General features: G+C 44.5%; 1 protein-coding gene across 2 annotated transcripts in view; it reads right to left on the bottom strand.

Moving 5' to 3' along the window:
• Nucleotides 1-26,944, bottom strand: part of kcnn1a (potassium intermediate/small conductance calcium-activated channel, subfamily N, member 1a) — a 58,060-nt gene extending 31,116 nt beyond the window's left edge. Inside the window, exon 1 of one of the 2 annotated variants that reach the window (XM_036966138.1) lies at nucleotides 25,695-26,944. In XM_036966138.1, coding sequence (XP_036822033.1) covers nucleotides 25,695-26,858 — 1,164 coding nt within the window. In that variant the 5' untranslated portion in view covers nucleotides 26,859-26,944. The remainder of the gene's footprint in view (nucleotides 1-25,694) is intronic. The other variant, XM_036966139.1, reaches the window with a different exon arrangement.
• Between the last annotated feature and the right edge of the window lie 567 nt (nucleotides 26,945-27,511).

Below are 27,511 nucleotides of genomic sequence, written 5' to 3'. Positions count from 1 at the left end.
AGAGAGATGGGAGATGGAAGAATGCACTTCTGCCCTTGGCTTTGGTCTCCATTTCTGACCATTATGCTGCAGACTCTCTTGGTGGTTGAAAATTTACCACTGACTGCTGACTGACTGACTGACTGCTAGATGGGGGTGTCCATATCGTCTAGGAGACAGCACAAGAGAAATACAAGAAGGTAAGATGGAGGTACAGGTAATACATAACCTTTTTCTGCAGGCAAATCTCACATGGATATCCCAAAAGAGCTCACACTGTACCTTCCTCACAACACATAATATACAGTTTTACATTTTAACTACTGATTCTCTATTGTGATGCGTTTCATTTTGGTGAATTTACCATGCATTTCAGTTAATCGTATTTGACTTAAAAACAGAATAAACAAAACATATGATGCATTTAATAATATCCACTTAAAACCACTCTTTGCCTTGCTGAGGGTGCTCTTTCCTGTTTCTCACCCCCGACAATAATTATGCGTCCCAATGGCACCCTATACCCTCTATAGTGGACTGAATGAGGAATAGGGTGCCATTGGGACACAAAGTGTTCCATGAGGGGCACAACAGGCCGCAGTTGACCTTGTCCGCTGATCCTCCTTCAGGAGGAGACACAGGATGGCTGTCTGCCCCGGCGAACGCTTCAATTTCATTCTGAATGGCACACAGCATCCATCCCGTATGAAATGGAGCCTCCTAATCAAATTGAAAAGCCACAGTGCAGAACAGTTTAAATGAAGCACTGCAACTCTCTGCCTATCTCCTCCTCTAACTCCCTCTCTCTCTCTTTCTCTCCCTTCCTCCATCCCTCCCTCCTTTACTCATCCCTTTAACCAGCTCCAATATAATAGAATACCCCCTCCTTTACTCATCCCTTTAACCAGCTCCAATCTAATAGAATACCTCCTCCTTTACTCATCCCTTTAACCGGCTCCAATCTAATAGAATACCCCCTAATTTACTCATCCCTTTAACCGCCTCCAATCTAATAGAATACTCCCTCATTTACTCATCCCTTTAACCAGCTCCAATCTAATAGAACCCCCCCCCTTTACTCATCCATTTAACCAGCTCCAATCTAATAGAATACCTCCTCCTTTACTCATCCCTTTAACCGGCTCCAATCTAATAGAATACCCCCTCATTTACTCGTCCCTTTAACCAGCTCCAATCTAATAGAATACCCCCTCATTTACTCGTCCCTTTAACCAGCTCCAATCTAATAGAATACCCCCTCATTTACTCATCCCTTTAACCAGCTCCAATCTAATAGAATACCCCCTCCTTTACTCGTCCCTTTAACCAGCTCCAATCTAATAGAATACCCCCTCATTTACTCATCCCTTTAACCAGCTCCAATCTAATAGAATACTCCCCTCCTTTACTCATCCCTTTAACCAGCTCCAATCTAATAGAATACCCCCTCCTTTACTCATCCCTTTAACCAGCTCCAATCTAATAGAATACCCCCTCCTTTACTCATCCCTTTAACCAGCTCCAATCTAATAGAATACCCCCTCATTTACTCATCCCTTTAACCAGCTCCAATCTAATAGAATACCCCCTCATTTACTCATCCCTTTAACCAGCTCCAATCTAATAGAATACTCCCCTCCTTTACTCATCCCTTTAACCAGCTCCAATCTAATAGAATACCCCCTCCTTTACTCATCCCTTTAACCAGCTCCAATCTAATATAATACCCCCTCCTTTACTCATCCCTTTAACCAGCTCCAATCTAATAGAATACTCCCCTCCTTTACTCATCCCTTTAACCAGCTCCAATCTAATAGAATACCCCCTCCTTTACTCGTCCATTTAACCAGCTCCAATCTAATAGAATACCCCCTCCTTTACTCATCCCTTTAACCGGCTCCAATCTAATAGAATACCCCCTCCTTTACTCGTCCATTTAACCAGCTCCAATCTAATAGAATACCCCCTCCTTTACTCATCCCTTTAACCAGCTCCAATCTAATAGAATACCCCCTCCTTTACTCGTCCAATTAACCAGCTCCAATCTAATATAATACCCCCTCTTTTACTCATCCCTTTAACCGGCTCCAATCTAATAGAATACCTCCTCCTTTACTCATCCCTTTAACCAGCTCCAATCTAATAGAATACTCCCCTCCTTTACTCATCCCTTTAACCAGCTCCAATCTAATAGAATACTCCCCTCCTTTACTCGTCCAATTAACCAGCTCCAATCTAATAGAATACCCCCTCCTTTACTCATCCCTTTAACCGGCTCCAATCTAATAGAATACCCCCTCATTTAGTCATCCCTTTAACCAGCTCCAATCTAATAGAATACTCCCCTCCTTTACTCATCCCTTTAACCAGCTCCAATCTAATAGAATACTCCCCTCCTTTTGGACGTGAAGGAGCTACTGCACCTCTGTTTTTAAGGCGCACACAAACTCCTGAAATTGAAAAAGTGCACTGTACAGCCAACCTGTGTGTGTGTGGGTTTGTGTGTGTGTGTGTGTGTGTGTGTATGTGTGTGTGTGTGTGTGTGTGTGTGTGTGTGTGTGTGTGTGTGTGTGCGCGTGCGTGTCTTGGCCAAGTATCGGAGAAGGCCTGGCGATAGACTGTCTGTAGCCAGGGATAACTGAAAAGCTCAACTGGACAATGGTGGGCAGGGAGAGAGGTGTGTGTGTGTGTGTGTGTGTGTGTGTGTGTGTGTGTGTGTGTGTGTGTGTGTGTGTGTGTGTGTGTGTGTGTGTGTGTGTGTGTGTGTGTGTGTGTGTGTGTGTGTGTGTGTGTGCCTGCCTGCCTGCTGTGTGTGGCTGCATAATATGTGTATTCGGACATGTGGCACATGTGTGGAGGGGGCCAACTCATACAGAGAAAATGGAGGGACATGAGGGGGGGTGGAGAGAGGGAAGGAAATAAAGAGAGGACAGACCCCTGGGGACCTCCTCAGCCTGCCCCTGTTGAGAAGGAGAGCTATAGGCTATAGCTGACGGTTTGTCATGTTGTCATATTTCTGTGACAGGCGAGCAGGCACCAGGGCTGTTCAACCCAACCAACAGGGCCAGCCAGGATCTCTGTATGTCTTACTAATAAACATGTAAAACACCACCACCCATTCATACTATGCCTGTCTATGTGGCCTTGAAAATGGTCTAAGGAAAGGTGTAAACGTACTTTGATAGACAGTATAACAACGATAGACAGTATAACAACGACGTTTCAATGTAAACTGTGCGACCAATTGCTTATAGAATCCTTCCTGTGTACTACACTGTATGTACAGTGTACACGGTAAACAGCATAGCCTCATGGTTAACTAAGAAATACTCAACAAAAATATAATTGAAAGGAAATCCCCAGCCCAGTCGTGTGAAATCCCCAGCCTAGTCATGTGAAATCCCCAGCCCAGTCATGTGACATCCCCAGCCCAGTCATGTGAAATCCCCAGCCCAGTCATGTGAAATCCCCAGCCCAGTCATGTGAAATCCCCAGCCCAGTCATGTCAAATCCCCAGTCTTGTGAAATCCCCAGCCCAGTCACGTGAAATCCCCAGCCCAGTCATGTGAAATCCCCAGCCCAGTCATGTCAAATCCCCAGACCAGTCATGTGAAATCCCCAGCCCAGTCGTGTGAAATTCCCAGCCCAGTCATGTGAAATCCCCAGCCCAGTCATGTGAATTCCCCAGCCCAGTTATGTGAAATCCCCAGCCCAGTCATGTCAAATCCCCAGACCAGTCATGTGAAATCCCCAGCCCAGTCGTGTGAAATTCCCAGCCCAGTCATGTGAAATCCCCAGCCCAGTCATGTGAATTCCCCAGCCCAGTTATGTGAAATCCCCAGCCCAGTCATGTCAAATCCCCAGCCCAGTCATGTGACATCCCCAGCCCAGTCATGTCAAATCCCCAGCCCAGTCATGTGACATCCCCAGCCCAGTCGTGTCAAATCCCCAGCCCAGTCATGTCAAATCCCCAGCCCAGTCGTGTGAAATCGCCAGCCCAGTCATGTGACATCCCCAGCCCAGTCATGTGACATCCCCAGCCCAGTCGTGTCAAATCCCCAGCCCAGTCATGTCAAATCCCCAGCCCAGTCGTGTGAAATCGCCAGCCCAGTCATGTGACATCCCCAGCCCAGTCATGTGACATCCCCAGCCCAGTCATGTGACATCCCCAGCCCAGTCATGTGACATCCCCAGCCCAGTCATGTCAAATCAATTGACTGACTTCCTTGTATGAACTGTAACTCAGATAAACAGTTGAAATTGCTGCACATCGCGTTTATATTTTAGTTCAGTATATTGGCAGTCTTTCTAAGAAAGTACAATCCCATGTACAACAGTCAGCATGCATTTCCCCGAAGAAAAGACAACCCAGTGGGAGTTTTCCTCCGTGGAATCAGTATGGGTCGCCCTTTGAGCAAATCATGTGGCTAAAATGACTGCAGTTTGATAACAGGCACAATTACAAGCTTCCTGAAGCGGCATTATCATCCCCCTTGTCTCCTCTGAGATGAAAAGAAAAATGAATTATGTCCAAAACAAGAAGAAGAAGAAGAAAACAGAGACGACAAGACAGGTATATGCCCGTGTTGAAGGGTCATTGTTCGGGCTAATAATGCACTGGGCGTTCAGCAGCATCACAATAGTGTACTAATTAGGACACATAAAGCTGTCCCCTCGAAAGGAGACACACACTCTTAGAAAAAAAGGTGCTACAGCATCTAGAACCTGAAAGGGTTCTTCGGCCGTCCCCATTGGAGAACCATTTGAAGAATCTTTTTGGTTCCAGGTAGAACCCTTTCTTCTAAGAGTGATCAGAGTGTTCAAACTAAAGGTTGTGGGACTCTCTTGGGATAAATATACAGTAGGAACTCATTACTTTATCAATTCCAGACAATTCAGAGAATGATTTGGAATTCAGTTCTCGTTTTCTAAAATTGTCCATAGATCTATGAGGTGTTCTCATGAAGTCATGAATTGAAATTTTACGAAATTTCCTGGAAGTTATCATTGACTTGACTCCCTGAATTTGTTGATAAGTTGATCACGACATACGTGCTGAACACATTCAGAGAGTCAAGTCAACGATAAATCTAAACATAGATAATGCTGGTGCATACTACCCGGGTATTATTAGTATTTAGTACCCGGGTATTGTTAGTATGCACTGCCAATACCCAGATATTACTGGTTGTGTGTACTACCTGGTAATTAGTCATGCGTACTACCTGGGTATAACTCGTGCAGACTAATACCCGGGTATTAGTCATGGGTACTACCCGGATATTAGTCGTGCGTACTAATACCCAGGTATTAGTCGTGCGTGCTAATACCCGGGTATTAGTAGTTGTGCGTACTACCTGGGAATTAGTCATGTGTACTACCAGGGTATTAGTCGTGCGTACTAATACAAAGGTATTAGTCGTGCATACTGCCCCGGTATTAGCCGCGTGTTCTACCCGGGTATTAGTAATGCATAGTACCCAGGTATTAGAAGTCGTGTGTACTATCCGGGTTTTAGAAGTCATGTTCACTACCCGGGTAGTAGTTGTGCATACTAAAACCCAGGTAGTATTGTGCGTGCTGCCAGGGTATTAGAAGTAATGTGTACTACCCGTGTATTAGTTGTACGTACTACCAGGGTATTAGTTGTGCGTATTAGTAGTGAGTATTAATACCAAGGTATTAGTAGTGCGTCCTACCTGGGTATTAGTTGTGCTTGCTAATACCCGGGGATTATTCATGAGTAGTAACTGGGTCTAACCCGGTATTAGTTGTGCGTGCAAACACGGTATTAGTTGTGTGTGCTACCCGGGTATTGGTCGGCGTTCTACCCCAGTATTAGTTGTGCGTGCCACCCCAGCATTAGTTGTGCATGCCACCCCAGCATTAGTTGTGCATGCCACCCCAGTATTAGTTGTGCGTGCCACCCCAGTATTAGTTGTGCGTGCCACCCCAGTATTAGTTGTGCGTGCCACCCCAGTATTAGTTGTGCGTGCCACCCCAGTATTAGTTGTGCGTGCCACCCCAGTATTAGTTGTGCATGCCACCCCAGTATTAGTTGTGCGTGCTACCTGGGTGTTGGACTTGCGGGCTAACCAGGTATTAGTCGTGTGAGCTACCAGGGTATTGGTCATGAAAGCTACCCAGGTATTAGTCGTGCGAGCTACCCGGGTTTTAGTCATGCGTGCTAACACGGTATTAGTTGTGCTTGCTACCTGGGTATTGGTCGTGCGTAATACCTGGGTATTAGTTGTGCGTGCCACCCCGAGATTAGTTGTTTGTGCTACCCCATTATTAGTTGTGCGTGCTAACACGGTATTAGTTGTGCGTGCTAATATGTTATTAGTTGTGCGTGCTACCCCATTATTAGTTGTGCGTGCTAACACGGTATTAGTTGTGTGTGCTAATATGGTATTAGTTGTGCGTGCTACCCCAGTATTAGTTGTGCGTGCTAACACGGTATTAGTTGTGCGTGCTAACATGGTATTAGTTGTTCGTGCTAATATGGTATTAGTTGTGCGTGCTACCTGGGTATTGGTCGTGCGTGCTACCCCAGTATTAGTTGTGCGTGCTAACATGGTATTAGTTGTGCGTGCTAATATGGTATTAGTTGTGCGTGCTACCCCAGTATTAGTTGTGCGTGCTAACATGGTATTAGTTGTGCGTGCCACCCCAGTATTAGTTGTGCGTGCTAATATGGTATTAGTTGTGCGTGCTAATATGGTATTAGTTGTGCGTGCTAATATGGTATTAGTTGTTCGTGCTAACACGGTATTAGTTGTGCGTGCCACCCCAGTATTAGTTGTGCGTGCCACCCCAGTATTAGTTGTGCATGCTAACATGGTATTAGTTGTGCGTGCCACCCCAGTATTAGTTGTGCGTGCCACCCCAGTATTAGTTGTGCGTGCCACCCCAGTATTAGTTGTGCATGCCACCCCAGTATTAGTTGTGCGTGCCACCCCAGTATTAGTTGTGCATGCTAACATGGTATTAGTTGTGCGTGCTAACAAGGTATTAGTTGTGCGTGCCACCCCAGTATTAGTTGTGCGTGCCACCCCAGTATTAGTTGTGCGTGCCACCCCAGTATTAGTTGTGCGTGCCACCCCAGTATTAGTTGTGCGTGCTAACACGGTATTAGTTGTGCGAGCTACCCCAGTATTAGTTGTGCGTGCTAACACGGTATTAGTTGTGCGTGCCACCCCAGTATTAGTTGTGCGTGCTAACACGGTATTAGTTGTGCGTGCCACCCCAGTATTAGTTGTGCGTGCTAACACGGTATTAGTTGTGTGTGCTAATATGGTATTAGTTGTGCGTGCTACCCCAGTATTAGTTGTGCGTGCTAACACGGTATTAGTTGTGCGTGCTAACATGGTATTAGTTGTTCATGCTAATATGGTATTAGTTGTGCGTGCTACCTGGGTATTGGTCGTGCGTGCTACCCCAGTATTAGTTGTGCGTGCTAACATGGTATTAGTTGTGCGTGCTAATATGGTATTAGTTGTGCGTGCTACCCCAGTATTAGTTGTGCGTGCTAACATGGTATTAGTTGTGCGTGCCACCCCAGTATTAGTTGTGCGTGCTAATATGGTATTAGTTGTGCGTGCTAATATGGTATTAGTTGTGCGTGCTAATATGGTATTAGTTGTTCGTGCTAACACGGTATTAGTTGTGCGTGCCACCCCAGTATTAGTTGTGCGTGCCACCCCAGTATTAGTTGTGCATGCTAACATGGTATTAGTTGTGCGTGCCACCCCAGTATTAGTTGTGCGTGCCACCCCAGTATTAGTTGTGCGTGCCACCCCAGTATTAGTTGTGCATGCCACCCCAGTATTAGTTGTGCGTGCCACCCCAGTATTAGTTGTGCATGCTAACATGGTATTAGTTGTGCGTGCTAACACGGTATTAGTTGTGCGTGCCACCCCAGTATTAGTTATGCGTGCCACCCCAGTATTAGTTGTGCGTGCCACCCCAGTATTAGTTGTGCGTGCCACCCCAGTATTAGTTGTGCGTGCTAACACGGTATTAGTTGTGCGAGCTACCCCAGTATTAGTTGTGCGTGCTAACACGGTATTAGTTGTGCGTGCCACCCCAGTATTAGTTGTGCGTGCTAACACGGTATTAGTTGTGCGTGCCACCCCAGTATTAGTTGTGCGTGCTAACACGGTATTAGTTGTGTGTGCTAATATGGTATTAGTTGTGCGTGCTACCCCAGTATTAGTTGTGCGTGCTAACACGGTATTAGTTGTGCGTGCTAACATGGTATTAGTTGTTCGTGCTAATATGGTATTAGTTGTGCGTGCTACCTGGGTATTGGTCGTGCGTGCTACCCCAGTATTAGTTGTGCGTGCTAACATGGTATTAGTTGTGCGTGCTAATATGGTATTAGTTGTGCGTGCTACCCCAGTATTAGTTGTGCGTGCCACCCCAGTATTAGTTGTGCGTGCCACCCCAGTATTAGTTGTGCGTGCCACCCCAGTATTAGTTGTGCGTGCCACCCCAGTATTAGTTGTGCGTGCCACCCCAGTATTAGTTGTGCGTGCTAACACGGTATTAGTTGTGCGTGCTAACATGTTATTAGTTGTGCGTGCTAACATGGTATTAGTAGTGCGTGCTAACACGGTATTAGTTGTGCGTGCTAACACGGTATTAGTTGTGCGTGCTACCCCAGTATTAGTTGTGCATGCCACCCCAGTATTAGTTGTGCGTGCTAACACGGTATTAGTTGTGCGTGCCACCCCAGTATTAGTTGTGCGTGCTAACACGGTATTAGTTGTGCATGCTACCCCAGTATTAGTTGTACGTGCCACCCCAGTATTAGTTGTGCGTGCTAACACGGTATTAGTTGTGCGTGCTACCCCAGTATTAGTTGTGCGTGCTACCCCAGTATTAGTTGTGCGTGCCACCCCAGTATTAGTTGTGCGTGCTAACACGGTATTAGTTGTGCGTGCTACCCCAGTATTAGTTGTGCGTGCCACCCCAGTATTAGTTGTGCGTGCTAACACGGTAATAGTTGTGCGTGCTAACACGGTATTAGTTGTTCGTGCCACCCCAGTATTAGTTGTTCGTGCAAACACGGTATTAGTTGTGCGTGCTAACACGGTATTAGTTGTTTGTGCCACCCCAGTATTAGTTGTGCGTGCTAACACGGTATTAGTTGTGCGTGCTAACACGGTATTAGTTGTTCGTGCCACCCCAGTATTAGTTGTGCGTGCTAACACGGTATTAGTTGTGCGCGCCACCCCAGTATTAGTTGTTCGTGCAAACACGGTATTAGTTGTGCATGCTAACACGGTATTAGTTGTTCGTGCCACCCCAGTATTAGTTGTGCATGCTACCCCAGTATTAGTTGTTCGTGCCACCCCAGTATTAGTTGTGCGTGCTAACACGGTATTAGTTGTTCGTGCCACCCCAGTATTAGTTGTGCATGCCACCCCAGTATTACTTGTGCGTGCCACCCCAGTATTAGTTGTGCGTGCTACCCCAGTATTAGTTGTGCATGCCACCCCAGTATTAGTTGTGCGTGCTAACACGGTATTAGTTGTGCGTGCCACCCCAGTATTAGTTGTGCATGCTAACATGGTATTAGTTGTGCGTGCTAACACGGTATTAGTTGTGCGTGCCACCCCAGTATTAGTTGTGCGTGCCACCCCAGTATTAGTTGTGCGTGCCACCCCAGTATTAGTTGTGCGTGCCACCCCAGTATTAGTTGTGCGTGCTAACACGATATTAGTTGTGCGAGCTACCCCAGTATTAGTTGTGCGTGCTAACACGGTATTAGTTGTGCGTGCCACCCCAGTATTAGTTGTGCGTGCTAACACGGTATTAGTTGTGCGTGCCACCCCAGTATTAGTTGTGCGTGCTAACACGGTATTAGTTGTGTGTGCTAATATGGTATTAGTTGTGCGTGCTACCCCAGTATTAGTTGTGCGTGCTAACACGGTATTAGTTGTGCGTGCTAACATGGTATTAGTTGTTCGTGCTAATATGGTATTAGTTGTGCGTGCTACCTGGGTATTGGTCGTGCGTGCTACCCCAGTATTAGTTGTGCGTGCTAACATGGTATTAGTTGTGCGTGCTAATATGGTATTAGTTGTGCGTGCTACCCCAGTATTAGTTGTGCGTGCCACCCCAGTATTAGTTGTGCGTGCCACCCCAGTATTAGTTGTGCGTGCCACCCCAGTATTAGTTGTGCGTGCCACCCCAGTATTAGTTGTGCGTGCCACCCCAGTATTAGTTGTGCGTGCTAACACGGTATTAGTTGTGCGTGCTAACATGTTATTAGTTGTGCGTGCTAACATGGTATTAGTTGTGCGTGCTAACAAGGTATTAGTTGTGCGTGCTAACACGGTATTAGTTGTGCGTGCTACCCCAGTATTAGTTGTGCATGCCACCCCAGTATTAGTTGTGCGTGCTAACACGGTATTAGTTGTGCGTGCCACCCCAGTATTAGTTGTGCTTGCTAACACGGTATTAGTTGTGCGTGCTACCCCAGTATTAGTTGTACGTGCCACCCCAGTATTAGTTGTGCGTGCTAACACGGTATTAGTTGTGCGTGCTACCCCAGTATTAGTTGTGCGTGCTACCCCAGTATTAGTTGTGCGTGCCACCCCAGTATTAGTTGTGCGTGCTAACATGGTATTAGTTGTGCGTGCTACCCCAGTATTAGTTGTGCGTGCCACCCCAGTATTAGTTGTGCGTGCTAACACGGTATTAGTTGTGCGTGCTAACACGGTATTAGTTGTTCGTGCCACCCCAGTATTAGTTGTTCGTGAAACACGGTATTAGTTGTGCGTGCTAACACGGTATTAGTTGTTCGTGCCACCCCAGTATTAGTTGTGCGTGCTAACACGGTATTAGTTGTGCGTGCTAACACGGTATTAGTTGTTCGTGCCACCCCAGTATTAGTTGTGCGTGCTAACACGGTATTAGTTGTGCGTGCCACCCCAGTATTAGTTGTTCGTGCAAACACGGTATTAGTTGTGCATGCTAACACGGTATTAGTTGTTCGTGCCACCCCAGTATTAGTTGTGCATGCTACCCCAGTATTAGTTGTTCGTGCCACCCCAGTATTAGTTGTGCGTGCTAACACGGTATTAGTTGTTCGTGCCACCCCAGTATTAGTTGTGCATGCCACCCCAGTATTACTTGTGCGTGCCACCCCAGTATTAGTTGTGCGTGCTACCCCAGTATTAGTTGTGCATGCCACCCCAGTATTAGTTGTGCGTGCTAACACGGTATTAGTTGTGCGTGCCACCCCAGTATTAGTTGTGCATGCTAACACGGTATTAGTTGTGCGTGCTACCCCAGTATTAGTTGTACGTGCCACCCCAGTATTAGTTGTGCGTTCTAACACGGTATTAGTTGTGCGTGCTACCCCAGTATTAGTTGTGCGTGCTACCCCAGTATTAGTTGTGCGTGCCACCCCAGTATTAGTTATGCGTGCTAACACGGTATTAGTTGTGCGTGCTACCCCAGTATTAGTTGTGCGTGCCACCCCAGTATTAGTTGTGCGTGCTAACACGGTATTAGTTGTGCGTGCTAACACGGTATTAGTTGTTCGTGCCACCCCAGTATTAGTTGTTCGTGCAAACACGGTATTAGTTGTGCGTGCTAACACGGTATTAGTTGTTCGTGCCACTCCAGTATTAGTTGTGCATGCTAACACGGTATTAGTTGTTCGTGCCACCCCAGTATTAGTTGTGCGTGCTAACACGGTATTAGTTGTTCGTGCCACCCCAGTATTAGTTGTGCATGCCACCCCAGTATTACTTGTGCGTGCCACCCCAGTATTAGTTGTGCGTGCTACCCCAGTATTAGTTGTGCATGCCACCCCAGTATTAGTTGTGCGTGCTAACACGGTATTAGTTGTGCGTGCCACCCCAGTATTAGTTGTGCGTTCTAACACGGTATTAGTTGTGCGTGCTACCCCAGTATTAGTTGTGCGTGCTACCCCAGTATTAGTTGTGCGTGCCACCCCAGTATTAGTTGTGCGTGCTAACACGGTATTAGTTGTGCGTGCTACCCCAGTATTAGTTGTGCGTGCCACCCCAGTATTAGTTGTGCGTGCTAACACGGTATTAGTTGTGCGTGCTAACACGGTATTAGTTGTTCGTGCCACCCCGGTATTAGTTGTTCGTGCAAACACGGTATTAGTTGTGCGTGCTAACACGGTATTAGTTGTTCGTGCCACCCCAGTATTAGTTGTGCGTGCTAACACGGTATTAGTTGTGCGTGCTAACACGGTATTAGTTGTTCGTGCTACCCCAGTATTAGTTGTGCGTGCTAACACGGTATTAGTTGTGCGTGCCACCCCAGTATTAGTTGTTCGTGCAAACACGGTATTAGTTGTGCATGCTAACACGGTATTAGTTGTTCGTGCCACCCCAGTATTAGTTGTGCATGCTAACACGGTATTAGTTGTTCGTGCCACCCCAGTATTAGTTGTGCATGCTAACACGGTATTAGTTGTTCGTGCCACCCCAGTATTAGTTGTGCGTGCTAACACGGTATTAGTTGTTCGTGCCACCCCAGTATTAGTTGTGCATGCCACCCCAGTATTACTTGTGCGTGCCACCCCAGTATTAGTTGTGCGTGCAAACACGGTATTAGATGTGCGTGCTACCTGGGTATTGGACTTGCGGGCTAACCAGGTATTAGTCGTGTGAGCTACCAGGATATTGGTCATGAAAGCTACCCGGGTATTAGTCGTGCGAGCTACCCAGGTTTTAGTCGTGCGTGCTAACACGGTATTAATTGTGTGTGCTACCCGGGTATTGGTCGGCGTTCTACCCCGGTATTAGTTGTGCGTGCCACCCCTGTATTAGTTGTGCGTGCTAACATGGTATTAGTTGTGCGTGCTACCCGGGTATTGGTCTGCATTCTACCCCGGGATTAGTTGTTCGTGCCACCCCAGTATTAGTTGTGCGTGCTAACATGGTATTAGTTGTGCTTGCTACCTGGGTATTGGTCGTGCGTATTACCTGGGTATTAGTTGTGCCTGCCACCCCGAGATTAGTTGATCGTGCCACCCCATTATTAGTTGTGCGTGCTAACATGGTATTAGTTGTGCGTGCTACCTGGGTATTGGACTTGTGAGCTAACCAGGTATTAGTCGTGCAAGCTACCCGGGTATTAGTCGTGAGAGCTACCTGGGTATTAGTCATGCGTGCTACCCGGGTATTAGTTGTGTGTGCTACGCAGGTATTAGTTGTGTGTTCTACCCGGGTATTAGTTGTGTGTGCTACCCGGGTATTAGTTGTGTGTGCTACCCGGGTATTAGTTGTGTGTGCTATCCAGGTATTAGTTGTGTGTGCTACCCGGGTATTAGTTGTGGTTGCTACCCGGGTATTAGTTGTGTGTGCTACCCAGGTATTAGTTGTGGGTGCTACCCGGGTATTAGTACATAATGCTTCACAGCTCTAGACAGGCTGGCAGATTTGCAATGGTCCTCACAAAATGTGGAATTTTAATGTGACAGAATGTGACAAAAAAAAAAATCCTGACTTTTCTCACCAAACTAAACATTGATGTGTGACTCCAATCCTAGTATAATTTAGTCTTGCTGTTGAATATGCAAATGCAACGAGGCCAGCATTCTAATGTTCTGCTTATCCTGTCTAGCACGTTCCTCTTTACTAATCTTTGCTATTGGCCCATTCCCCTCCATAGAATGCAATTACCTCTTGATTACTTGATTGATGCTAGATTGTTGTATATATTCTAGATTAGGTGGAATACCCTACTAATACACACACATGAACACTAACAGTCTCTCCCAGCGTGTCCCTCTGTTTTCGCAGTAGGAGTCGGCCCCCCTCCACGCACGCACGCACACACACACACACACACACACACACACACACACACACACACACACACACACACACACACACTTTAAACCAGTAAAGGCCCCTCTGTTTTCAAATGTACAACATTTGCCGACTCATTAGACTACATCATCCTATTATGCAGCCTTTGACTATTTGACTATTCATGACTATTTGACTATTTGACTATTCATGACTATTTGACTATTTGACTATTCATGACTATTCATGACTATTTGACTATTTGACTATTCATGACTATTCATGACTATTTGACTATTCATGACTATTTGACTATTTGACTATTTGACTATTTGACTATTCATGACTATTCATGACTATTTGACTATTCATGACTATTTGACTATTCATGACTATTTGACTATTCATGACTATTCATGACTATTCATGACTATTTGACTATTCATGACGATTTGACTATTTGACTATTTGACTATTTGACTATTCATGACTATTTGACTATTTGACTATTCATGACTATTTGACTATTCATGACTATTCATGACTATTCATGACTATTTGACTATTCATGACTATTTGACTATTTGACTATTCATGACTATTTGACATCATAGGGACAAACAGTCATAAATTTTACTCTTAGGTTATTAAAACAGGCAATAAATACTCTTTCATTGGTGCAGTCAGTGCTTGATTTGGGCAGGAGATCACCGGAGCTGAGTACCGGCACCTCAAATGTTCTACTGCTTAAGCTCCTATTCCTCTTATAGAATATTAGCTCAACAGTATATAAAACAGTACCGGAACCTATTTCAGTCAGAGTCAAGCACTGGGTGCAATCACACGACTTTGTCTCACAGCACTGAACTTACTGTCTCAGAACGCAACTTCAGTAGTCATTTTGAGCCTCCACTAAATTCCGACAGAGGCCAAAACATCAATAGCAGGCAGTGCCCAGCACAACCTATAACATAGGATGGATCATTACCATAACAACCTATAACATAGGATGGATCATTACCATAACAACCTATAACATAGGATGGATCATTACCATAACAACCTATAGCATAGGATGGATCATTACCATAACAACCTATAGCATAGGATGGATCATTACCATAACAACCTATAGCATAGGATGGATCATTACCATAACAACCTATAACATAGGATGGATCATTACCATAACAACCTATAGCATAGGATGGATCATTACCATAACAAACTCAGAAAAGATTGAGTGGAGAATTTTATGGATATCCAGCCTTACATTTATTATATGAAAAGGACAAGAAAACAGAGTTTTAGTTTGGAGAGGGAAAGAGGGAGAGAGAGAGAGAGAGAGAGAGAATAAAAAAAAGAGAGAGAGACAGCAATGCAAAGAGCAATGGATTAACGTGGAGATTAGACCCAGGTTGTACTAAGTGCTTCACACCTGATTTTGTGGTAGGCTTTACCCTAATGCTTTATTCCTTCTTGTAACATTAGTTCTACCCTTTTCACCTTTATGTTAAATTCTCTTGGGGAAAAGACAGCTGCAAACCTTGTTCCTGGTGCAACTGTAGCCACCTTCATAGTACATCGAGACCCTACCCAGGAAATGACCGCTATACCTCAGAATCCCGGTGGAAACTGACGGGAAAACACAAGACAAAACAAGATATCTGTCCTTCAGGTCTATTCTAAGAGAAAGCCCTTAGGACATGTGACGTAACGTGGCTCTGACTCAGGCAGCACCCAGTAGAACCCCCCCCCCCCCCCCCCCCCCCCCCCGCACTGCCCAGACACTTACAGTCAGTACACTAACACACTATACTACTCGCACAACCTGTGTTGTTTTGATTTTGGGAGACCCAAATATAATAGAATCCCTATATTCTCCATAGGATTCTCCCAATGCCCGGCAATTACGTCTGACTTTCTACAAAGTTCAGGGAATTGCGCTCACAGTGGCCGGATACAGTTTGCTTCTATGATGTGTTTTTAATTGTAATACAATTCATTGCTGCTGTTTTTAATGCCCTCGGGCTCCTTTAGTGTACATTTATTATTTAAAAAGGTTTTTCACTTGAGAAGAGAAAAGAGAGAAATAGGATGGAGGTGGTTATGAAATGGATACCCCCGGAACTAGCCATGAAAGGGTTCAAAAATAAGCTGGCACAGTGACAAAAGGACTCATGAGGGAGTCTATTAAAGGGGTTAAGAATCAGAAAGCCCTAAGAGAGGGGAGGTTCCATATTCTTCTCATATATACTTGTTTTAGTGTTGCACAACACAACAAGGCCTTAGCAATGAAAATGTCAATAGCTACACTGACTGCTCACCGTGATAATCAAACCACGTAGTGACTACTTAGCGATGAACATCATCATCGTGTGTGTTTAAACCAGCATATCAAACTACATAGCTATGAACATTGTGTGTGTGTGTGTGTGTGTGTGTGTGTGTGTGTGTGTGTGTGTGTGTGTGTGTGTGTGTGTGTGTGTGTGTGTGTGTGTGTGTGTGTGTGTGTGTGTGTGTGTGTGTGTGTGCGTGTGCGTGTGTTTACAATAACAACACGCAGTACCGGTCAAAAGTTTGGACACCTACTCATTCAAGGGTTTTTCTTTATTTTGACAATTTCTACATTGTAGAATAATAGTGAAGACATCACAACTATGTAATAACACATATGGAATCATGTAGTAACCCCCAAAAAAGTGTTAAACAAATCAAAATATAGCTTATATTTTAGAATCTTCAAAGTATCCACCCTTGGCCTTGATGACAGCTTTGCACACTCTTAGCATTCTCTCAACCAGCTTCATGAGGAATGCTTTTCCACATATGCTGAGCACTTGTTGGCTGCTTTTCCTTCCTTCATGGTCCAAACCATCTCAATTGGGTTGAGGTCGGGTGATTGTGGAGGCCAGGTCATCTGATGCAGCACTCCATCACTCTCCTTCTTGGTCAAATAGCCCTAACACAGCCTGGAGGTGTGTTTTGGGTCATTGTCCTGATGAAAAACAAATTATAGTCCCACTAAGCACAAATCAGATGGGATGGCGTATCGCTGCAGAACGCTGTGGTAGCTATGCTGGTTAAGTGTGCCTTCAATTCTAAGTAAATCATGACAGTGTCAACTGCAAAGCACCCCCCACACCATCACACCTCCTCCTCCATGCTTCATAGTGGGAACCACGCATGCAGAGATCATCTGTTCACCTTATCTGTGTCTCACAAAGACACGACGGTTGGAACAAAAAATCTCAAATTTGGACTCATCAGACCAACAAAAAAAAAGATTTCCACCAGTCTAATGTCCATTGCTCATGTTTCTTGGCCCAAGCAACTCTCTTTTTCTTATTGGTGTCCTTTAGTAGTGGTTTCTTTGCAGCAATTCGACCATGAAGGCCTGATTTACACAGTTTCCTCTGAACAGTTGATGTTGAGATGTGTCTGTTACTTTTATTACATTTATTTCGGCTGCAATATGAGGTGCAGTTAACTAACAAACTTATCCTCTGCAGCAGAGGTAACTCTGGTTCTTCCTTTCCTGTGGCGGTCCTCATGAGAGCCAGTTTTATCATAGCTTGATAGCTTTTTTTTTTTATATAGTTTTTGCGACTGCACTTGAAGAAACTTACAAAGTTCTTGAAATGTTTGGCATTGACTGACCTTCATGTCTTAAAGTAATGATGGACTGTCGTTTCTCTTTGCTTATTTGAGCTGTTTTTGCCATAATATGGACTTGGTCTTTTACCAAATAGGGCTATCTGCTGTATACCACCCCTTCCAACACAAGTGATTGTCTCAAACGCATTAAAGAAAAGGAAAGAAATTCCACAAATTAAGCCACACCTGTTAATTGAAATGCATTCCAGGTGACTACCTCATGAAGCTGGTTGAGAGAATGCCAAGAGTGTGCAAAGCTGTCATCAAGGCAAACGGTGGCTACTTTGAAGAATCTCAAATGTAAAATATATTTTGATTTGTTTAAAACTTTTTTGGTTACTACATGATTCCATATGTGTTATTTCATAGTTTTGATATCTTCACTACTCCACAATGTAGAAAATAGTACACATTTTTTTTTTTTTTATTTGAATGAGTAGGTGTGTCCAAACTTTTGACTGGTACTGTATCAAACTACATACAGTGCCTTGCAAAAGTATTCATCCCCCTTGGCGTTTTTCCTATTTTGTTGCATTACAACCTGTAATTTAAATGGATTTTCATTTGGATTTCATGTAATGGACATAGACAAAATAGTCCAAATTGGTGAAGTGAAATGAAAAAAATAACTTGTCCACAAATCTCCACAGCGGAGATTGGAGTATCTGTCCATAGGACGACTTTAAGCCGTACACTCCACATAGCTGGGCTTTAAGGAAGAGTGGCCAGATAAAAGCCATTGCTTAAAGAAAAAAATCAGCAAACACGTTTGGTGTTCGCCAAAAGGTATGTGGGAGACTCCCCAAACATATGGAAGAAGGTACTCTGGTCAGATGAAATTAAAATTTAGCTTTTTGGCCATCAAGGAAAAAGCTAAGTCTGGCGCAAACCCAACACCACGCATCACCCCAAGAACACCATCCCCACAGTGAAGCATGGTGGTGGCAGCATCATGCTGTGGGGATGTTTTTCATTGGCAGGGACTGGGAAACTGGTCAGAATTGAAGGAATGATGGATGGCACTAAATGAAGGGAATTTCTTGAGGGAAACCTGTTTCAGTCTTCCAGAGATTTGAGACTGGGACAGAGGTTCAACTTCCAGCAGGACAATGACCCTAAGCATACTGCTAAAGCAACACTCGAGTGGTTTAAGGGGAAATATTTAAATGTCTTGGAATAGCCTTGTCAAAGCCCAGACCTCAATCCAATTGAGAATCTGTGGTATGACTTAAAGATTGCTGTACACCACAGAACCCATCCAACTTGAAGGAGCTGGAACAGTTTTGCCTTGAAGAATGGGCAAAAATCCCAGTGGCTAGATGTGCCAAGCTTATAGAGACATACCCCAAGAGGCTTGCAGCTGGAATTGCTGCAAAAGGTGGATCTACAAAGTATTGACTTTGGGGGCGGTGGATAGTTATGCACGCTCAAGTTCTGTTTTTTTTTCTTATTTCCTGTTTGTTTCACAATAAAAATGATGCTGCATCTTCAAAGTGGTAGGCATGTTCTGTAAATCAAATGATACAAACCCCCCCAAAAATCAGTTTTAATTCCAGGTTGTAAGGCAACAAAATAGGAAAAATGCCAAGGGGGGGTGAATAGTTGCGCAAGCCACTGTAGCTATTAACATCACCACGAGGAATCGTGTTGGAAATCCCTCCTCTTTGTGACAACATGACCAGAGATGCATATGGAGGTTGTTGTTAGAACTCAGTGTCACACTCTGACCATTATTTGAGTTGTTTGTTTCTATATTTTGTTTGGTCAGGGTGTGATATGAGTGGGCATTCTATGTTGCATGTCTAGTTAGTCTGTTTCTATGTGGTTTGGGCTGATGTGGTTCTCCATCAGTGGCAGGTGTCTGTCGTTGTCTCTGATTGGGAACCATATTTAGGTATCCTGTTTTGTATTGTGGTTCGTGGGTTATTGTCTATGTGATGTTGCATGTTAGCACTCAGTTTCGATAGTGGTCACGTTCGTTTTGTTATTTTGTTTGTTTAGTGTACTTCGTGTTTTTTCGTCATTCATTAAAAGTATGTATTCACACCACGCTGCGCTTTGGTCTCCTCACTACGACGATCGTGACACTCGGAGGGAGAATCTTCCCAAAGACACATTAAATGCATCCCAGTATCTTTGTGGAGGAAACGGGCATTTCAACAGACGGTAGGTAGGGAGCAATAGAGTCCATATGCCCTTAACGCTTTTAAGGGAAGATCGTGGCATGGAGATGACAATGGTATGCTAACACCCAGGTGCATCATGCACCCATGTATGAAGTACATGAGGTTGGAAACAGCTTTTTCCTGCAACCTAGAGCCATAATCTTCATGCCTAATTCTTTGTCGATAATGTTGTGCCTTAGGAGTTTAGTACAACTGACACACTAGTATAGTTAAGCAATAAGGCCAGAGGAGGTGTGGTATATGGCCAATATACCACGGCTAAGGGCTGTTCTTAAGTGCGACGCAATGCGGAATGCCTGGATAGAGCGCTTAGCCGTGGTATATTGGCCATATATCACAAACCCCTGAGGTGCCTTATTGCTATTATAAACTGGTTAGGGCTCAAACCACCCCGTTTATAATTTATCATAACCCAAGAATTAAAGACAATTAGTATTTTCTAAAGTCGAGCAACCTTGCCAGCAGGCATGCCAGCTTAGATAGTTAGACAAGCTACTCTAACTTGATTGAAACCTGAAAATGCTCGGTAGCTAGTTATGAGTGTTTTATTTATTCATCAAGAAGGAATCATAGGGTACATAGCTTAAATTTACAAACATACCTTCTGTGAGGCCTGCCCATCACTGGCAGCTAAAATCAAATCAAATGCTGTGTGTAACTCGACACTTTCTCTCCTCCTCCACTGACGATAACAAAGATTTTATAACAAAGATTGACCACCGTGTCATTTCCAATGGGAGCAAATAGTGGGCAGAACAAGCAAGGAGGTAGGCAGAGCCAAGCACGAGCTAGCGAGATCCTATTGGCACGTTCTACCATACATGTTTCTGTTTGAGGATGCCTACTCTGTGAAGTAAGCATGTGCAATAACTCATTTTGCCTTTGCAATCCTTCTAAGCAATGCAATTTTATTTATTTTTTTTAGCAAAGGGTAAAGCCTACAAAACTTGTCCACTCATAACAGATTCTAGTTTTGGGAACAGAAAACTGTATTAAGAACAAATGTTCCATTGATGAGAATGTCCAGAATGTCGGCCAAAATATCTGTCCCATCGTACTATCTGTGACGATACAGTCTGAGCGCACTAGAGTATCTAGTGTCCTATCTAGCATATCTTTGCTCTGTGGTGCACCTTGGAAGGAACCACTTACTGGTCCAGTCAGTGTGCCCCCTCCAAAAAATACCACTGACAGATATTTTTCATAAATCATTTTGATGAAAACTGCCTAAAAAAAGAAGTTTGGTAATTAATTCAACATCTGAAAAATAAAAAAAACAGGACAAATCTGAGGGGGCACTTGCACCTCTGCTAACACCCTCCCACACACAAGTAGCCTACACACTCTGTCTCTCTCTGCATTTCTCTATCTCGCATGCACACATGCACACACAGGCGCATACAAATACAATTATATACGTAACATAACATGTTCCATTTAGCAGACTCTTTTATCAAAAGCGACTAAGTCATGCTTGCATACTTTTTATTTACATACGGGTGGTCCCGGGAATCAAACCCACTATCCTGGCATTGCAAGCGCAATGCTCCATCCAATTCAATCTCCTAAACATATACTGGCACTAATGAAATCATCCTGTACTGCAATGCTTCAATCAACTGAGACTGTGGATCGACAGAGTCCCCTTCGAATTATGTGCAAGTAAGAACAACAGTTTTAACACAATGCAAACAATGATTCACCATTGTGATACTCATTGCAATGGCATGTATTGTGCATTTGTTCTCTGATGGGTACACAAATATGTAAGTATTCTTTGCATTCTGAATATTTCTCCTTGCTTTCTATAAATTCTGATAAATACCACACCATGCCCAGTCTGTATAATAAGTCCATGGCAGAAACAGCTAATATACATATTTCAGTGTGAAAGGGGTTTAAATATCCTCCTACTACCACAGGTCTCTGTGGAAATGTAACAAACTCATATTCGTATCCTTTGTAAACAGTGGTTCAAGGCAGTTTGAGCATGAAAACTCGACTGCACCTTTTGTTTTACACAGAATATGTATTCATCTGCCCAAGGGTTTTTGGTGAGGTTTACAACAGCAGCATTATGTTTGATACGGAAGAAAATGAAGTGGTCTCCAGTCAAATCAAAACCTTAGGGCACCAGGACCTTAGCTTAAGTTAAGGTTAAGACTTCAAACCAAAGGGGTGGAATACAGTGCCTGGGTAGCCGCACAATGGCAACACGCTACAGTACACATGCACTAACTGGGCTAAATGTAATTCACAACGGTGAGAGATGCTTTCAGACACGCATATTTTAGTGCAGTCAAGGAACCGTGAGTTGATTTAGTGTAAGAGGCACAGTAGTATGAGATGAGACATACAGTATCCTATCTCTGCTGTAAGGGCTATCTCATTCAATCTTACAGTGTATTACAGTGAATTGCAATTTGCTTTAATATGAACTAGTGTTAAAATAATTTTTCAGAAACACCTGCCAACTGGTACGGTTTCACTATGGCAGATGGAATGAAACACATCCCACGGATAAGTTCTTCCAGTCTCTATCTCATGATGAATGATCAATATCAAATTGCAGTGCCATTATTCATACTCTCCCAGTTCCTGACCACTGATCATGGCCCTAACACAGGACGTAGGCAAGATCAATTACATAATTAGCCACCAAGCATATGCATGGCTGTGATACATTATGTGGTTGACTTAACTTGGCTACGATTGCACAAAAATTACCATAAATGAACCTGGGTCATTTGTTACGCAATGTGCTATGGCGATTGTGTGTACACAGTAAAACATGTAAATACAAAATAGAAACTAAAGAATAATGTCAGGTTACGACATGTATTAAAAACAGGAAACAAGAATCAGAGGTCAAATATGCATGAGACAAGCAGCAGAGGTCAAATATACACAGGACAACCAGCAGAGGTCAAATATACACAGGACAACCAGCAAAGGTCAAATATACACGGAACAAGCAGCAGAGGTCAAACATACACGAGACAAATTGCACTTGGGTAACCAGAGCAAAAATATCTTACATATAGAGTGATGGCGGGCTACGGCTGTACTGCTCTGGGCTATTGAGGAAACCCCCCACTCTTTGTATCTAACTGGACTCTGCACGTAATTCAATACACCTCTTCTTGTGCAAAATCACTCAGATGAAACGCAACAGAGCCATGTGAACTGTTGAGCGGATAAGAAGCCATCTCCTATTAGGACCCTAGCAGTCACCCAGTGTGTGTGTGTGTTTGTGTGTGTGCAATGTGTGTATGAGCAATATGAGTGTACAATGTATGTCAAAGCTTGGAGGGCATTTTTCCCTTCATTCTCTGTACGCAGGCAATGCCATAGAGAGGCCTAGATATACAATGCCATAGAGAGGCCTAGATATGCAATGCCAGGTTTTCCCCTCACCATAGCAACAAATATGGAAACACAAATCTATTTCAGTGAGCGAGCGTAGAGTAGCAGCACTTAAATGCAGAACAAAAAAATGGGAAAAAGCATAATAAATTAGCGAAGGCCTTTAGGTTAGTACTCACTCCCTCCTTCATGCCGGATGCAGAGGAAAATGGTGTTTCCCATCCACCTCCCCAATACAATGTGAATGTGTCATCAGAGATCGTGCCATTCACTCCCAGCATACAGGATGTGGCCCGGGTTCCACCCCTGTTAATGAAGGAGGGTGATGCTTGTTCATTGGCGTGTGTTTACTTACAAGGTGTTGGCTGCGCTGAGCTTGAGGATGGGAAGGTAACCAATGGAAACATGCACGACACTGCACGCCTAATGGAGCTAAAACAAAGGGCCTTGTACAAGAGGCCTGGTGATGACTGATACAAGAGGCCTGGTGATGACTGATACAAGAGGCCTGGTGATGACGGATACAAGAGGCCTGGTGATGACTGATACAAGAGGCCTGGTGATGACTGATACAAGAGGCCTGGTGATGACGGATACAAGAGGCCTGGTGATGACTGATACAAGAGGCCTGATGATGACTGATACAAGAGGCCTGGTGATGACTGATACAAGAGGCCTTATGATGACTGATACAAGAGGCCTGATGATGACTGATACAAGAGGCCTGGTGATGACCGATACAAGAGGCCTGGTGATGACTGATTACAAGAGGCCTGATGATGACTGATACAAGAGGCCTGATGATGACTGATACAAGAGGCCTGATGATGACTGATACAAGAGGCCTGGTGATGACTGATACAAGAGGCCTGATGATGACCGATAGAGGAAGTTAAATCAACAAATCCGTTTCTTCTGGCAAAGGTTGGAGCCTTAACAGCACCGCTAATCATAACAAAATAGGGGATCTGTCGACATGACAGGCTCTTGAATCACACAATTGTATTAACTAAGTCTAATCACATACCCAACATTAAAACTGCACTAATAGTGATAGACTTGATTAGACTACTCTTGGAAAACAACTAGTCTTGATAAGATTCTGTTTTTTTTAAGAAAAGAACACATAAAAAAACTGAGCAAAAAAGCAAAAGCCAACAAGGTGCAAACACAGCAGCATAGCCTCGATATAAATACAAGCAATATGTCACACGGTATCAAGTTGGTGGCAGTGGCACGGTGACATATACAGTATTGACCTCCTATAGCTCATATAGGGTGATTATAACCAGTTTGTCAGGAGAAGTACAAAGGCTTTACTGTAATAGTGTAATAGCTTTCTCCTTCATCTCTTATGCCTTATGACACACGTGACCCCATCTTCCCTTTAGAGGTATACAGGCTGGCAACAGGAGCCAGTCAGCAGCCGGAGCCACTGTCCTGTCCAAGGGGACACCTCTATACCAGTAAGTAGAAAGAATTAAAGAGTACTTACACAAGGCTCACAATGGGACCAGCAAGGTACCTTTCAAAACAACTCTGTTATTGAGGCTGGACACAACATCAGACTGCCATCAATATGGATCAGCTATTGAGTTTCGGGGTGAGGTGCAGGATGCTGTAATTGTATACACTTTATCTGTCTCGCGCTGTCACAATTGTTTTGTTTAAGGGATTTCAAAACGGGGGAGCCAACCTCATTAAGGGCAAGTCAATAAGATTGAAGCAGGAAGCTCGAGGGAAACATGAATAGATAAGTATGTGAGTCTATCAGAATACTTGCAGTAGTTGTTAACATGTCTGATAGGCTAGAAAAGCTTTTAATACGATTGTATAATGTAAGTCATTCAAAAATAGTTGTAATCATTTTGATTCTGGTCATTTTATGATGAGGGAGAATGCATGCACAATATGAAAATCTATAGTTGAATGTAAAAGCTATATAAATTCACGAGGGACATTTTTTTAATGATTTAAAGCCATATTTAAATAAAATAATTATATTACTTACAATAGCACAACCTCTGATGCAAAGATATTTTGGCATTTATTTTCCAGCCTGAATTCACTGTAAGGCTACATGTATGTTATGTCATGGGTTAGCTTTTCACAGTATGTGTATCCAAACCTTTCATTAGTTTGTACATTGCAGTACAAAGCATCCAATGAAAAACGGGACTATGGTAAGGTGCTTAAACACAATACGTGTTGTCATAACTGTGGCACTATGCCAAAACGTGTAACAGGAGAGAGAAGCCTACTGTGAAGATGCAACAGACAGTTATCTCCGGCTGCGAGAGAACAGAGGACATTTTTTCAACACGCAAAAAAAAGACTCGCTAAGACTCGCTGTTCCTGCAACATGGAACAGGTGTGTGTGTGTGTGTGTGTGTGTGTGTGTGTGTGTGTGTGCGCGCGCGCGCGCGTTGTTCGTGCGGGGGTGTCATAGGTTACATGAGTGATTTGTGAAGAAGCAGTAGCACAGTTACATAGATCCTTAGTAACGTTACCTGTGAAACATACCTGTGTCTCCATCCATACAAATAACCCACATACAGCGCTGTTATATAAAAAAAACTATGTGGCAGGCGTGGCCATGGACTAGAAACGTTATAGGTTAAAGTCAATGTACAGGTTACAGCTTTCTCAGACCCTAATTATTACATATCAACGGTGCATGAGCAAATTAGAAATGTACCTGATAATGATCGATTAGTATCCGCTCTTCTCCCTTATGCGGGCTCTCCGGCCACAGGTGATAGCTGGAGCCGTAGTTAGGGCTGCTCTTGCTGCTACTGCCAGTCGCAGACGAGTTCCCCCCGTACGGCTGCGTTGGTGGGTTTACACGGGAGTCGCGGCAATGTTGATGCGACTGATTGGCTTGGTTCGTTCGCCCCGGCTTATTGCAGTCTTGGTCACAGTGCTGCGGACGCTGGGGACATAGCCCCAGTGCGTCTTGCTGCTGCTGATGCTGTTGCAGCAGTGATGCCTGGTTATTCCTACATACCTCTCCTGAGCCGTTGGCGCAGTAGTTGATAGGCAAGCTGCTCCCCACCAGTAGCTGTTGTTGAGCTCGCAATAGTGGCTGTTGCTGTAGCTGCTGCAGGTCCTGAGCCTGGGACTCGAATGCTCGCCGATTAGCCTCGATTGACTCACATACATTTACTGTGCGCCCTTTCTGCGAGTTTGCTCGGATTGCTTCAGGGGAGGGGTCCCTGTGTCGGAGTCTTTGACAGTGTTGCTGCAACAACTGCTTCTGGTCTCGGTACCCTCCTCCTCCTTCTCCTCCCCTGCAGTGTTCCACGATGCTCGCCTGTTGGTAATTGGCACTGCTTTGGAAATGTTCCCCGCGATTAGATTCCTGCAAAAACAGCAAAGAGGACGACGTTGGCGGCGGCGGCAAAGACAGGGAGGGCTGCGGCGGGTGAGTGAGGGGCTGGCGCTGGTGAGAAAGGTTCGCCTTCTCGGAAAAACTGCAGTGGCAGCTCTGACTAACAGGCTGTTCCGACTGCGGCTGCGAGCCGACTGCGGCCCAAAGGTTCTGCTTCAGGTGCGCTGGCTGCCCGTCGGGTTCACAGACCCGGTGTGACGGTCGCTGGGCAATGTCGTAGTTTGTCAGAGGTGGGGGTTCGCCGTGCTGCGGCTGACAGGCATGGATACCTCTCAGAGAGGGTTGACTCAGACAAGGCAGTTCGTGGTTCTGGTAGTGTGAGGTGGTAGTTGAACGCTCTCTGAAAGACGGAGGAGGGGGCGGCAGACTGAAAACTGGAGAGACTGGGTTTGGGTCTCGGCTCTGCGCGCTGCCTTGCTCTTCGTCGGGGATTTGGTGCTGATAGACAGCTCCCGCGTATCGATGCCGCATCCCCTTAAAAGCCGAGTCTTGCTGTGGTTGCTCGTTTGCCTTGTATAGCTCCGACACCCGTTCATTGCGATCAGTCCCAGCAGAATAGAGCCGACTCGTCTCATTGGTAGGTTTGACCAGGACCTGCATTAAAACGCCACCTTACGGACAAAACACCGCCTTCGTTAGAATATTGGTAACCAAATATGCACACAGGTTAGAGGATATTCTTAACGAAAACAATACGCGCAATATATTTATCATATTTGATGCGATTGCGAAATAGGGATGAAAGTGATCCACACAGTATAAGGCCAATCGTTTATTAACGCATTGGATCTTGACTATTGACTTTCCACTGTTGCCACAACAACCATGCAGACAATCACTTTCTCTCCAATTGAATCTTCTTTTATAGTCTCTACCAAATGTGCCCCTTAAATATCGTACCATTACTACTTACTCGGCTGTATCACTATGGTAGTTTATAGGTCTATAATACGAGTTTTCTATAAAACCCCACATTCAATCATTCAATATAAGCATGACATGAAAGGCCTAATAATATTCTCTAATAAAACCCATGTCACCTAACCCGACTTTACGCGCCATCATCTTTGTTTACACATGGCCCACATAGTCCATTCGAGAAATTGTTTTAAATAATCGTTAAA

Source organism: Oncorhynchus mykiss, chromosome 28, assembly GCF_013265735.2.
Source record: "Oncorhynchus mykiss isolate Arlee chromosome 28, USDA_OmykA_1.1, whole genome shotgun sequence".
In the NCBI taxonomy this organism is placed as follows: Eukaryota; Metazoa; Chordata; class Actinopteri; order Salmoniformes; family Salmonidae; genus Oncorhynchus; species Oncorhynchus mykiss.
The sequence above is the reverse complement of the archived record's forward strand: the minus strand, read 5'-3'. Positions and strand labels throughout refer to the sequence as shown.